This window comes from Anolis carolinensis, chromosome 6, assembly GCF_035594765.1.
Source record: "Anolis carolinensis isolate JA03-04 chromosome 6, rAnoCar3.1.pri, whole genome shotgun sequence".
In the NCBI taxonomy this organism is placed as follows: domain Eukaryota; kingdom Metazoa; phylum Chordata; class Lepidosauria; order Squamata; family Dactyloidae; genus Anolis; species Anolis carolinensis.
In genome coordinates, this window is record NC_085846.1 from 64,002,779 (window position 1) to 64,016,715 (window position 13,937).

At 46.4% G+C, this 13,937-nt stretch overlaps 1 protein-coding gene across 3 annotated transcripts in view; it reads left to right on the top strand.

Moving 5' to 3' along the window:
• The window catches only part of ubp1 (upstream binding protein 1), a 53,603-nt gene extending 39,762 nt beyond the window's left edge, over positions 1 to 13,841 (top strand). For 2 of the 3 annotated variants that reach the window (XM_062958304.1, XM_062958305.1), the window contains 3 exons: positions 7,861 to 8,003; positions 10,667 to 10,718; positions 12,189 to 13,841. In XM_062958304.1, coding sequence (XP_062814374.1) covers positions 7,861 to 8,003; positions 10,667 to 10,718; positions 12,189 to 12,226 — 233 coding nt within the window. In that variant the 3' untranslated portion in view covers positions 12,227 to 13,841. The remainder of the gene's footprint in view (positions 1 to 7,860; positions 8,004 to 10,666; positions 10,719 to 12,188) is intronic. The other variant, XM_062958306.1, reaches the window with a different exon arrangement.
• The last annotated feature ends 96 nt before the right edge of the window (positions 13,842 to 13,937 follow it).

The following is a 13,937-nucleotide window of genomic DNA, read 5'->3' on the forward strand; positions in this document are numbered from 1 at the left end:
TTCCCAAGCCCGTTTCCTTTTTCCCCTCCTCCGTCCCTTGCATGCAAATGGCCCCCAATGGGAGGATTCACCTCCCTTCCCTCAGGAGATGTGCTTTCCTCCTCCTCGCATGGGAAAGAGAGCCTCAGCTCTCACCATGCATTGTTGAATGAAGGAGCTCCTATCAAAGGGTGCAGTACTCCCAATCCGCCACCAGATGGCGTCGGATAATATGGAGTGTCGGTTAAACGGAAGTCGGATAAGCGAGACTCTACTGTACTTAGAAACATCCATTTTAGTCGTGTAATATATGAGTTTCATATAATCTTTACTGTATAAACAAGATTTGGATGTTTTTTCTTTACACATCTTGTATACTACAGTTGATTCTTATGTAGTTTCCTTTATAGCCGCTCCGTATGGTTCATCACAAACATTGTGAACTAATTTTCTTTTCTTAATTAGAAACTTTTCAATTGTAGTGTCAATTAACATAATTCAATCAACAAATTGTGCAAATTATAAAAGTTATATAACTACCTACAGTTGAACAGTACCAGCACTCCACTTTTGTCATGATTAAACCTCTCTGGATGGTTTTATTATTTATTTATTTCCAATATTTCTACCCCGCCCTTCTCCCCGAGGAGACTCAGGGCGACTTACACAACTGGCAGGACCACTACCAGTGCATCATAATACAATAAAATAAGAATAAAACAGTTAAAATAGTTAAATAACATAGTAAAATACAATATATAAAAGATTTAACACAGTGCAACACCGAATATATATGCCAATCATTCATCAGACCTTGTGCAAAAGCCTTAATCCAATCCATGTCAACGCTGAGTTCATTCATTAAACGCTTGTGCGTTTAATGGTCTTCAACTTCTTTCTAAATCCCAGAAGGGATGGAGCCTGCTGGATGTCACTTTAACAGAAGATGGATGAGCATCCAGGGGTGCTTTGATTGTGAGTTTCTGCCTGGTTGAAGGAGGTTAGGCTAGATGCCCTTGGGAGGTCTTTTCCAACTATAGCGAAGTATAGACTTCCTTGGAGTCAAGGGAGTCTCCTTCTCTAGAGGTTTTTGAAGTGAGGCTGGATGGCTGGCTGTTGGGAGAGCTTTGACTATATCTTCATGCCTGGCTGATGCCATTTGAGGTCTTTTCCTCTCCCCCCCCCCCCCCCAGCTGTGATTGGAGCTGCTGTTTGGGCTGCTGCCATTGAGGGTGGAAAAGAGAGCCGAGGATGACGAAGGGGGTAGTGGAGCCTCAAGCTTGGGTTCACTGCCACCCTGAGTGGCCACTGCTACTTTTGTTCCCACTGGCCCCTTCTTCCAGGGGCGGCCAACACACTTCCAAGCGGCTGCCAGGTAGCCTTTGTTTGTGAGAGCAGGGAAGAGGGAAGCATTCTTTATGCGACAAACCTATGAACTACATATAACACACTAGTGTGTTGCAACACATCTTTTTCTTCGTGTACTCTGTGAATGCACAGTAATGGAGAGACTGCACCTGCGCAGGCTCCAACGGAAACTCTTCCAAGCTAAAATTTGAATTTTTGGCGGTAGTCATGCCCCCTTCCCAGAGAGCATATAAGGCAGCCCTGGGCAACCGCTCTCCAGTTCCTTTTTTTCCGCCGCAAGGTTCACTTCGGACTCTTCGCATGTCTACTACGCGCTTCAAGCGTTGCACGCAGTGTGCCGCTAAAATTCCTGACTCGGACGGCCACGCCAAGTGCCTCTTCTGCCTGGGAGAGGCCCATGTGGTTGGTACTTGCCGCTTCTGCCTAGCTCAGGCTAGAAAGAACAGAGCCGCTAGGCTTAGAGCGGCACTCTACGAAAAATCTCTTGCACCAGAGCCTACTCCGTCGACGTCGGGTACGTCGTCGACACCGGTTCCGAGAGCCATGTCGGCACCAGCAGCTAAGGCCCCCTCGGTCTCATCCAGGGTGTCCTGGGCCTCTAAAGCAGCTAAGCCCGCTAAACCACCGTGCACGCTGACCACGGCCACTGTGTTGACCCGTTCCGGAAAGGTGGGCCCTTCCTCGACGTTGAGCTCTCTGGCTTCGATAGCCTCGGTCCGGTCCCGCATCAGATCTCCTCCGTCAACCTCCGCGATCAAAATCGCCTTTAAGAGGGCCCACGAGGAATCTCGTCGAGCACAATCCGACTCGGCTGCAGTTCCTCCAACACCAGGCAAATCCATGAGGGTTCCCTCGAACAACCGCTGGCTAAAAGGCAAACGACTCAACGCTCCTCCTCCTCGACCTTCCTCGACCTTCCTCGGCAACTTCCTCGAGGAAGTCTTCGCCAATTGTGCCGGCCCAACAGCCTCGAGAACTCTCTCAGTCCTCTCCCCAACACCTATCTGACGGCAAGCTACAGGACTCATCCCACCATTCCACCCAAACAGTGGTCGGGGTACCGATGCCTGAACCTTCCATACCGCATCGTCCTTCATGCTAAGAACCTTTTCCCCCGACCTCGACACCAGAGCGGGGTAGACAAACGGCCCGCTTGGCCCGAGCGGCTAAAGCCTCGGCCTCTAAAGACACTCGGCCACTGGCCGCTCCTGCTCGTGAGGCCATGCCTCCTCCAGAGACTGCACTATCATCTCCCCCTCAGTCCCCTCAAGGGGCTGAGGAGGATGATATTGATATTGACCACCCAGACTCTGTCCTCTCAGCCTCGGTGGTCTCACTGGGCCTGGATCTCTCCCCTCCTCACAATGCGTATGAGGTGGACCCCCCTTCACCGACAGATAACATCCGCGCTTTCTCTGACCAAATGGTCAGAATGGCCGATGCCCTGGGTATGGAAATCAAACAAACCTCCAAAGCGGTGTCTGATCCCGTCTTTAAAAGGGTGCAGGCCCAAGCCCCTCCGGCTATGCTGTTGCCTTTTTTACCCTACCTCCTGGATGTCATTCAGGCCTCCTGGAAGACTCCATCTTCTATCCCTCCGACCTCGAAAAGAATCGAAGCCTGGTACCGCATCGACGACGATTCCCTGGAATGGCTAAAACACCACCCCAACCCTAATTCTATGGTCGTCAAGGCCTCTCAATCCTCTGGCCGCCAATCCAACACACCGGCCGATAGGGAGGGAAAGAGGTTTGACGCGGTCGGTCGAAAACTCTACTCTGGGGCCCTTCTACTCTGTAGAATGGCGAACTATGGGGCCTGCATGGGTGCTTACCAGCAAATCCTTTGGGAAAAAGCCCAGCCCTTTTTCGCCAAGCTGTTGGACGAAGACCGCTCCGTCCTTACCACCCTCCAACAAGAGGCCGATTCCCTGGCCCATCATCAAATCCAAATGGCCAAGCATACCGGGGACACGGCTGATAAGATGATAGCTCACACGGTTGCCATTCGTCGCCACGCCTGGCTGAGGTTGTCGGGATTATCCTCCTCATCTAGACAGGTTATCGAAGACCTTCCCTTCGACACGTTGGGCCTCTTCAATTCCGGCACTGATGACAAACTTAAATCGAACCATGATTTTAAGGTCCTAGCGTCGAAATGTGGCGTCGACCAACCTCAAGCGCAGCACACTTGGTGGTTCCCTCACCGTTTTCGGCGTTTTCCGCCTCAGTCTTTCCGGCACCAACCCTTCAGGCGCCCTTTGGGTTCGAACAATCAAAACCACCACCAACCCCGCCGCACCGCTCACCCGCAAAAGCAACGGGGCCGAACCACTCCCGCCCCTGCTGAGGCACACCGGCGTACCTGAAGCCACCCGTTCCCGTCAAACCACCTTCTCCGCTACCGGTGCAGGATCCACACCGCCTCCACAACTTCATCTCCTGCCTCCACAACTCTTGTCTCTTCACCGATCGCCTAGCTCCCTTCTGCCACCAATGGGAGTCTATTACGTCGGATGAGTTCTCCGAATTGTTCGAGAAGGTTATGCCTTAGAATTCGAAGAACTCCCGCCCACGGGTCAGGTCCTTCTTTCCACCCCCTCTCAAGAAATACTTGCTGAAATCGACTCCCTTCTCGCCAAGGGGGCTATTCGGCCTTCTCCATCTGCACAGGACCCTCGAAGCTTCTTTTCCAGATACTTCACGGTCCCGAAGAGAAGAGGCGGGCTACGCCCCATTCTGGACTTACGAGCTCTCAATGTCTTTATTCGGCCAACCAAGTTCAGGATGGTCTCCATCGCTTCCATCCTCCCAATGCTGCAACGGGGAGATTACTTTGTGTCCATAGACTTACGAGACGCATATTTCCACGTAGCAATAAGGAAAGCCCACAGACGCTTCCTCTGCTTCAAGGTTCTTGACCAGACCTACCAGTTCACTGTTTTACCCTACGGCCTCGTTACGGCGCCGAGGGTCTTCACCAAAGTCGTTGCCGTGGTGGCTGCCCATCTCAGACTGCAAGGGATTACGGTCTTTCCTTATCTAGACGACTAGCTTCTGGTCGGGCCCGACCCTATTCTTCTCGAACGCCATGTCGACACCACCCTCCAGCTCTTGAGCTCTCTCGGCCTCCAACTCAATCCCGAGAAGTCTTACCTTATCCCGTCGAGAAAAATCCGCTTTATCGGCGCTCTCTTCGACTCCGTCACACAGACTGTGTCCCTCCCACTCGACAGATTGCCCTGTGCCAATCCAGCCGGAGGGTCCGAGCCCGATCCATCCAAGTCCTCCTGGGTCACATGGCCTCCACGGTCCTGACTACTCCCTTCGCCAGGCTACACCTCCGAACCCTACAGAGGTGGTTTATAGACACTTTCAAACCATCCTACCATCACAATTCGAAGTTTCTGTTGATACCGCTTCACGTTCGCCAGTCCCTTCTCTGGTGGAAGTCTCATTCCAACGTATGCAAGGGTCTACCTTTCCATCCAGTTTGCCCTTCAATCATCATAACCACAGACTCCTCCAACTATGCCTGGGGAGCCCACATGAACGGCTTGACAGTCCAAGACCTCTGGTCCCCCTCCGAAAGGGCCAACCACTTAAACTTTCTGGAACTTCTTGCCATCTTCAAAGCCCTAAAAGCCTTTTCTCGCCTGATCTGCCGCAAGTCCGTCCTCATCCAATCGGACAACACAGTGGCAGTCTTCTACATCAATAAGCAGGGCGGCACGGGATCGAGGAAACTAATGCTCCTCTCCTCTCGCATATGGTCCTGGTGCATGGCCCACAAGATCCAGATCTCCGCAACGCACTTCCCGGGAGCCCAAAACGGCCTGGCGGATGCCCTAAGCAGAATGACAAGCTCCTCCCACGAATGGAAGCTCGATCCCGAGGTTCTCCTCGCTCTCTTCCTCGACTGAGGATGGCCTTTTCTGGACCTCTTTGCCTCTCCCCAGAATGCTCAACTACCCCGTTACGGGGCGAGACTCCCTCCGGCCTCCTTGCCCGGCTGCCTAGGGGACGCCTTTCTTCTAGACTGTTCATCAGAGCTGCTCTACCTTTTCCCTCCCTTCCCTCTGATACCGAAGATCCTGGAGAAACTCCGATCGGTCCCTAGCACTGGCCTGGCCTCGACAACCGTGGTACACGGCCCTACTTCACCTCTCCAGAGGAACTTTTCGCCCTCTTCCACCCCTGCCGCATCTTCTATCCAGGGAGAACGGCCAAATCCTTCACCCAGATCTTCCCTCTCTACGTCTCACTGCATGGAGGATTCTCGCCTAACCTCCCTCCCGCAGAACCTCCAGGAGGTCCTTCGAGCATCCCACAAGCCGGCTACAACCAAAGCCTACACTTACAAGATCTCCCGCTTCCGTGCCTTTCTTCGGTCCCGAGGAATCGATACCTTCCCGACCTCGATACCGGTGGTCCTGGACTTCCTCATGACCCTCGTGGAGCAGAAGCTTTCCATCGCCTCCATGAAAGCCTACCTGGCTGCTCTCCTGGTCTTTTCAACGCCATGGTCAACTCATTAAGACCTTCCTAAAAGGCTATAACAACATCTGCCCGCTGTCTCAACCGCCTACGCCGGGCTGGAATCTTGAGCTCGTGCTGTCCCAGCTCACGTCCCCTCCATTCAAACCGCTGGCTTCAACCGACCTGCGTCTTCTTTCTTGGAAAGTAGCCTTTCTGATGGCCATAACCTCGGCACGCAGACTGTCTGAGCTGGCTGCCCTGAGGATTGATGAGCTCTACCTGCGTTTCATCATGACTGTGCTGTCCTTTGCCCGGACATCACCTTTCTTCCTAAAGTAGTTCAGCCTTTCACCTCAACCAGGACATTGTCCTTCCCGCCTTTTTTTCCAACCCTTCCTCTCTCGAGCGGAGACTTCACCTCCTTGATGTCCGCAGAGCGCTCCTTTTCTATCGGGACCATACTAAAGACATTCGAAAGACTCAGAGACTCTTTATTGCATATGCTCCGAACAAGCTAGGCAATCCTATCTCCTCCCAAAGACTACCCCACTGGATTGCTCAAGCCATTGAGCTTGCCTATGAACTGGCTAAGTGCCCCCCCCCCATCCATCCGTCCTAGATCGACGAGGGGCCTCTCAACGTCGACTGCCTTCTTGAGGTGTATCCCTCTTGACTCTATTTGCAGAGCAGCAATCTGGTCGAACCCCCTGACGTTCGTCTCTCACTACAGGATAGACCACAAGGCCTCGAAGGACTCGGCCTTTGCCAGATCGGTCTTGTCATCATGCTTATCCTGAGAGTCAATGACCTTTTTTCCCTCCTCGGTACTTACCTGCCAGGTGACCCTCCATGCCTCTCCTTCATCTGATTGTGGCTGTTTCTCTTATCACATTAATGTTTACAGGTCCTTTTTCGAATGTGTTCTTGCATAACGTCCCGTACTGTTTAACTTACCTTTCGTGCTTGTACTGACTGTCTTGCACTAAGTGTTCTTCTTGTGCCTTATACAATGTTTACCTCTCTCTCCTCCTGGAAGATATAATGCACTATTGACACGGTTTTCTTGTAAAACTGTTTTATTTCATGTTTCCTGAGTTTTTTTTCTCTCGGCACTTTGTGTTTTTGCTTAACGTTCTTATGGGTCCTCACAGACTGCCTGTTCACTTGTGTCCTAATAAACGTGAGTTTGGACATCTAACTTGTTGTCAGGTTTGCCTTGTCCCACCATCCGGGACCTCAGCGTGCTAGTCTCCATTAGTGTGCATTCACAGAGTACATGAAGAAAAAGGACGGGTTGCTTACCTGTAACCATGTTTCTTCGAGTGTACTCTGTGAATTCACACAAGCCCACCCTTCCTTCCCCACTGGCAAACCTCTCCCTTTCTCGTTGCCTTGGCGGCGCAGGAACTGGAGAGCGGTCGCCCGGGGCTGCCTTATATGCCCTCTGGAAAGGGGGGGCGTGGCTACCGCCAAAAATTCAAACTTTAGCTTGGAAGAGTTTCCGTTGGAGCCTGCGCAGGCGCAGTGTCTCCATTAGTTCACAGAGTACACTTGAAGAAACATGGTTACAGGTAAGCAACCTGTCCTTTTGGAAAGCTCTGTTATAAAGATTGATATTCTCTTCCACCTTCTGCTGCCACAAAATGTATGCTGTCTCATACATTAAGCTGCTGTAGCTTTCTGTGTCTGGTTGAGCGACACCTGGAAGAGGAGATTGAAAAGCATCTGACCAAGTCCTTGCTCAGTAGCTGCATGTGTTGAGTGACAGCTGTAATATAGTTCTACATGCAGAATCCCTGCTACAGGAATCTCAGAATCTTACCTTTGCGTTAGGGAACAGGTATGTAGACCGAATGTTGTGGATATAAGCTTGCAGAAATAACATTCTAGAATATTTGTTTCTAATAGTCCATAAGACATGAATACTTTTGCTGAATAGGATCGTTTTTAGAATTCTAACAAATTTCAAACAGAAAGAAGGTGAAGCTTATGTTAAAAGAATGGTGCAAAATAACAATGTATCTTTTTATTTCAGTTTATCATGCAATCTATTTGGAAGAAATGGCTGCCTCGGAAGTCACTCACAAGCTTGCTCTAGCATTCAATATTCCTTTACATCAGATTAACCAAGTTTACAGACAGGGCCCTACTGGTATTCATATTCTGGTCAGCGATCAGGCAAGTTTTATTTTTCTCCATCAAGTCATAGTTACTTTTTAATTAATTCTGAATACCCTAACCTAAATACTCACATGTAAGTCAAGAATTTAACTCTTATCAAAAAAAGAACAACCCCTTCTCTGAGTAGAGTGGTGAAAGGTAAGAGCTTAGTCCATCCTCTGAGAAGCCTCTCTGCCATGGCACCGCTTCTGACCTTTTTGAATGATCTGGGTAGAGAAATTCCAGAAGTGGCAAGAGAGAGATGCCCCTCTGAGGCAGCATCAGCTATTACCCCCTCTCCACAGAATGACCATTGACGTATCCATTAGTCATATTAAAATCCATACTTTTGGCTCCAAAACCTGCCAACACATTTGTATGTATAGTAGTACTTGAAAATGTCCATTATTATTACAACAGCCAAAGCCAAACAAAACCAAGAGATGTTATCTTACAAAATGAAATTCTGATAATAGACCAGCAACCAGAAATGAGACAACAGGAAGTGAGAGAAATCTACCCCTCGGAAAGGGAATTCATTCCTGAAAGAGTTATCATGGGGAAAACGTGTCTCCACTTAAGCTTTGTCACCAATCTTTGTTTCCACAACAAGCCACATTTTTAAAAATCCAATTCTCACAGGGACAGAAAACGAGGTGAACAGGGGCACAGACTACAAAACTAACATCACAGGGGTATTGCCCCTCCCTATGCTATCCAAAGTTTATATCTAGATATCTATATATTAATTCATAGCTCTCACACTCTACCTATACATAACATACATACACATATGGCTGCAGTTACACTGAAAAAACATACCTGTTCTGACTGAAAAATACATTCAACTTAAGAACAAACCTACAGAACCAATCTTGTTCGTAACTTGGGGACTGCCTATAATTGGTTCTACGGGTAAATTTTCAGGCTGTGTTTAGTCTCTGCAATTCCTTGCCTTTCTTTTCCACTGGAAACTCGAAGCAACGGCAGCATCTAATAATTAATATTGCCATAAACCACATAGCATGTTCCTATCTGTTGGTTACAGCACATTTCATTTGAACTTGTACAAGTATATAATGCTTTCTAAGTATACTTCTGAGTAAATTTAAAATGGGTTTTTATGATGTTTAGATCTACAATAGACTCAGTTCACCGCCCCCATAGGGATTGGTAGATGTCAGATAATGTAACTTTTGTTTGCTTGAGAGTTACTATTATAAAGAGGGCTAACTTATAATATACCCCAATACCATATCATAAACTCTGTATTCACCTGATATTGATATTGAAATACAGTAATTAAAAGCAAATTGAGACAAGTGCAACTTAGCTTTATATATATACATGGTAATACAATAAAACTGTGTTACATTATTTTTATTTAAACTAAATTACTATTTCTTGGGGTGGGGGGCTGCCAATTGCTCGAGATTTCCTGTTGCTTGAGTTAACTGAGAGTGCACTTAAGTAAATTACTTTCAAAAGCACACATAATCTAACTTGCAGGGCCGGTTGATTATAAGAGGCCGCTGACGCGGCCGCCTCGGGCGCTGGCCGCTAGGGGCGCTGTCGAGGCGTCGACAGCGCCCGTAGCGCCACCGACGCCTCCGGTGTTGGCGCGGGGCTTCAATCCCCGCGCCCACGCCAAACCGCTAAAAACAGATAGGCCATTTTGCCCTTAGTCTACAAACTAAGGGCAAAATGGCCTATCTGTGCTGTGCGCATGCGCACAGCCAGATAAGCCATTTTGCCCTTAGTTTGTTGACTAAGGGCAAAATGGCCTATCTGTGCTGTGCGCACGCGCACAGCACAGATGCGCCATTTGGCCCTTACTTCCTGGTCGCGGCCGCCGATCGCCCAGGCGATCGGCGGCCGCGACCAGGAAGTAAGGGCCAAATGGGCTATCTGTGCTGTGCCCGGGCGATCGGCGGCCGCGACCAGGAAGTAAGGCCCAAATGGCCTATCTGTGCTGTGCGCATGCGCACAGCACAGATAGGCCATTTTGCCCTACAAACTAAAGTTTGTAGACTAAGGGCAAAATGGCCTATCTGTGCTGTGCGCATGCGCACAGCCAGATAGGCCTTTTTGCCCTTAGTTTGTAGACTAAGGGCCAAATGGCCTATCTGTGCTGTGCGCATACGCACAGCACAGATAGGCCATTTGGGCCTTACTTCCTGGTCGCCGCCAGGGCACGCTGGACGGGGGGCGGGGCCAACTCTGGCCCCGCCCCAGCACTATTCGCCCTGGCCCCGCCTCCCACGCAGCGTGGGAGGCGGGGCCAGGGCATGCTGGGCGGGGCCAGGGCGTGGGAGGCGGGGCCGGTGGCGGGGGCGCTTTTTAGCACCCCCGCTTAACATTTAAAAATATCTCCGGCCGGCCCTGCTAACTTGTGGACATTCTTCTAATGACCACCAATGCTGTAGTCATTGCTATGTTTCCAAATACTTTGACATGTATAGTTTACTACAGATAACCTTATTTTGTTGACATATGTTGAACTGAAAGTATTTATAAGGAAACACTATACTTCTGACTAAAATAACAGTCATAAAGATATTTTAAGTGTTAAAGGATCAACATTTGATTGGTCCTTGAATAACTCCAGCTTGGCATATACTAATTTTTGTATAACACATGAAGCTGTGCACATTATAAGACGTGGTACTTTTTCTTCATAGATGGTCCAAAACTTTGAAGACGAGAGCTGCTTTTTAGTTACCACAATAAAAGGTATGTTGATAATAATGACAAAAAATCCCTACAGTGTTGGTCATAAAAACAGTTTTGCTCAAAAGCTTCTAAAAGGAATACTGGATGTATTGTGAATGTTTTTCATCATCAGAGGATATTCACACTGTAAAGGGGCTAAATTTCACAAGGTAGACATGAATTAAAGGCTAGCATGTCAGCTTCCGTGTACATTTTATGCACAATAGCCTACTTCATAAGATGGAGAAACCTAACTAACACAGTCACCTGTTTGTGTACTGTCTACACATTTCAACATTTTACAGCAAGAGCAATTCAAACATTGATTTTTACATAGATTTCCATGTTTCCTATGAAATGGAGTATAGTTGATAAAAGTTTATCCCAAGCAAAAGCCACCTAGTTTTTCAGGTGCCACAGTGTTTGCCTTAACAGAGAATGGACCTTGCTTGGTCAGAAAGGCTTATGGAACCATGCATTCTTTGAAGACCAAAATCCACTGCTTGTGGTGATATGAAAATAATCAAACAAACTCAATGTATATCCAAAAATCAATGTCTATCCAAAAAACAGGACTCTGAAGGTAGGACAGTTTACACAATCTTAAATGGAGTTCTTAGGAGAAAGGAGGGAAGAGTGGAGTTCCAGAGACTGCCATTTTCATAGTTTTTAATCTGCCTTGCCTCAGAGGACGGAAGGGGAAATTAGCCCATAACAGTTCTGTGACTATTACACAAGGAACACAAAAATACCAATTTTGCTACCCCAAAAATGGGGGTACAAGTATTACGTGGTGGCAACTATTATGTGATGAAATACAGTATGAAGTATTTTAAGTGTGGCGATGCCATACATATATCACTTCATACACAACTGTGGAAGAGCAGGTGGCAGAATGAATTACAGGTGGGGAAGCAAATAAGCACCCCAGATCCCCACTTTCCTGGTTTAGTTTCCAGAATACTACTGTGGATCCAACAAATTTGATGTTATACTAACTACAAGCAGTCCCCAAGTTACAAACATTCGACTTACAAATGACTCCTAGTTAAGAACAGGGTAAGACAACAGGAAGTGAGATAAATCTACCCCTAGAGGGGAAATTCACTCCTGGAAGAGTTATCATGGGAAAAGATGTCTCAGTTGACGCTTTCTCGCCAATCCTTGTTTCACAACAAGCCAAATGTTTCAAAATCCAATTGTCACAGGGACAGGAAGTGAGGTGAAATCTTCTGGACAGGGACATAGACAGCAAAACAAACACCACAGGGATGGTAACCCTTCTCTATGCTATCCAAAGCTTTAAAAATATGTATTTTGGCTGGGGTTACACTTAAAAATATACCTGTTCTGACTTACATACAAATTCAGCTAAAGAACAGACCTACAAAACCTATTTTTTTGTAATTTGAGGACTGCCTGTATGTACTGTGTACTTTTTTGAAAAAAAGAAGAGATCCCTGTATTAATTGGTCATGTTTTCCTCTACAGCTGAAAATGGAGAAGGCTTCCATATAATTTTGAAATGATGCCTTGCTGCATGTATGATGGACTGACCCTCCAGTATAGAATGAAGTCAGTCAAGAGTGACAGATACCATCATGTCTCTTCGGGGATCTGACTTCACCATATAAAATGTTTCATATTGAAAACACAAGATGACCTTTCTAATGAGCTGTTTAATACATGAACTTCTCACTGCCATAGCCAAATGTCCTCATAAGTGGTATAGATGCCGTAACAGCATATTTACAGGCATGGGAAAAGCAAACATGTTTGCTGTTTTTTGAGATACATATGGCAAGCTATGGCCAGTAGATGCAGTTTCAAGAAGCAGCACTGCTTTCCTATTACACTGTATCCAGTTTGAATGTAAACCTATTCTGGGCATTTACCTTTCTGTGCCAGTCTGTCTCTTACTTGCTTGTACCTTTATGCTGATTTTATTTTTTGATGTTAGCAGAGCACATTGTAATTTGTGTGGAGATGCATAGCAAAGAAGATAGTGATCAGGTTTGGGATCTGGAGAGTAAAGCTGTCAAAATAGCATCCTTTGTATAAATTGTGTATAAGTGTGAATGTAAGACGTATACATGTCAGAGTTGGACTTCTTATTAAAGTCGTAGCCAGACAAAAAATTAAGCATGCAGCAGAATGCATTACAATCAACCCCTTATTTGAGGGGACTGGAATAAATCCTGTGAGGTGCAATGATTTGCTTGCAACAGAAAAAAAAATCTGCCTATGCATCATGTTTCCTTGGTGAAGCACTCCTGCAATTCAGTATAGTTTTTAATTACACTCCTCATGGAGAAAAAGGGAATGTCACTGTCACCAAGGGACAATTCTGCAAAAGTAAGCAGAAACCTGTAAAATCAATTAAGCAGTAAATCTGATTGTTTTTTCTTTGGGGTGCAGATTATAGTTTTCCCATTTGTGAACTGTCTTTTCCTTTCGTTTCCCTCTCTCTGTTGAATGGAAAGAACATAATTACAGTGCCTCTTCTGTAATAAAATACTTGACTAGTAGTTGCACAATGTAATGACTGGATTGCAAGAAAAAGTCCTTAAATAGTACCTATCAGTGATACACATTTGTGCTGGATTATGTATTAAGACAGTTATTCAAGAGGGAAGGTTTTTCTACCTTCCAAATATATGGACTTGCCCATTTCTTGAACAGCTGAAGCCTTCAGTCATAAAACACTGAGAGGGAAAAGCAACAAATGTTAAACATTTTTAATTGATTTCCTTTTTAAATTATGCTTGGACGAAGTGCTTGAAGGTCTAATTATTCTAAGAAAACCGTTTAATTACATATATTAGGGTAAATAATTCATCCCCTCCCTTGTGTAGACTATTCTGCACAGATGGGAAGGGAGAATGGAGTTTGTAAGCTTAAACAATTTGGGGTTGTTACTGATGATAAATTATTTTTGGTTGTATTTGGGTATCATCAGTTCACTTGATATGTCATCTCAGCATCATCTTACAAAGTTGTGAAACATTTTGGCGCTATTCAAAAATGTCACTAAATACTGTACAGTAGTTTGGTTCACTTGGATTTAATTAATGGCACCAGCAAATTCTTTTGTTTTTAAATAAGATATATACATTTCAATTTCAGTAAAAACATTTTCAATAATCTTGTGTTTTCCCTTAACTTTATTTTCACAGTATCTAGAAAATCAGAAAAGCAGAGTACTGAAATAGTGATGCAAAAAGAAATTTCTTTTCCCAG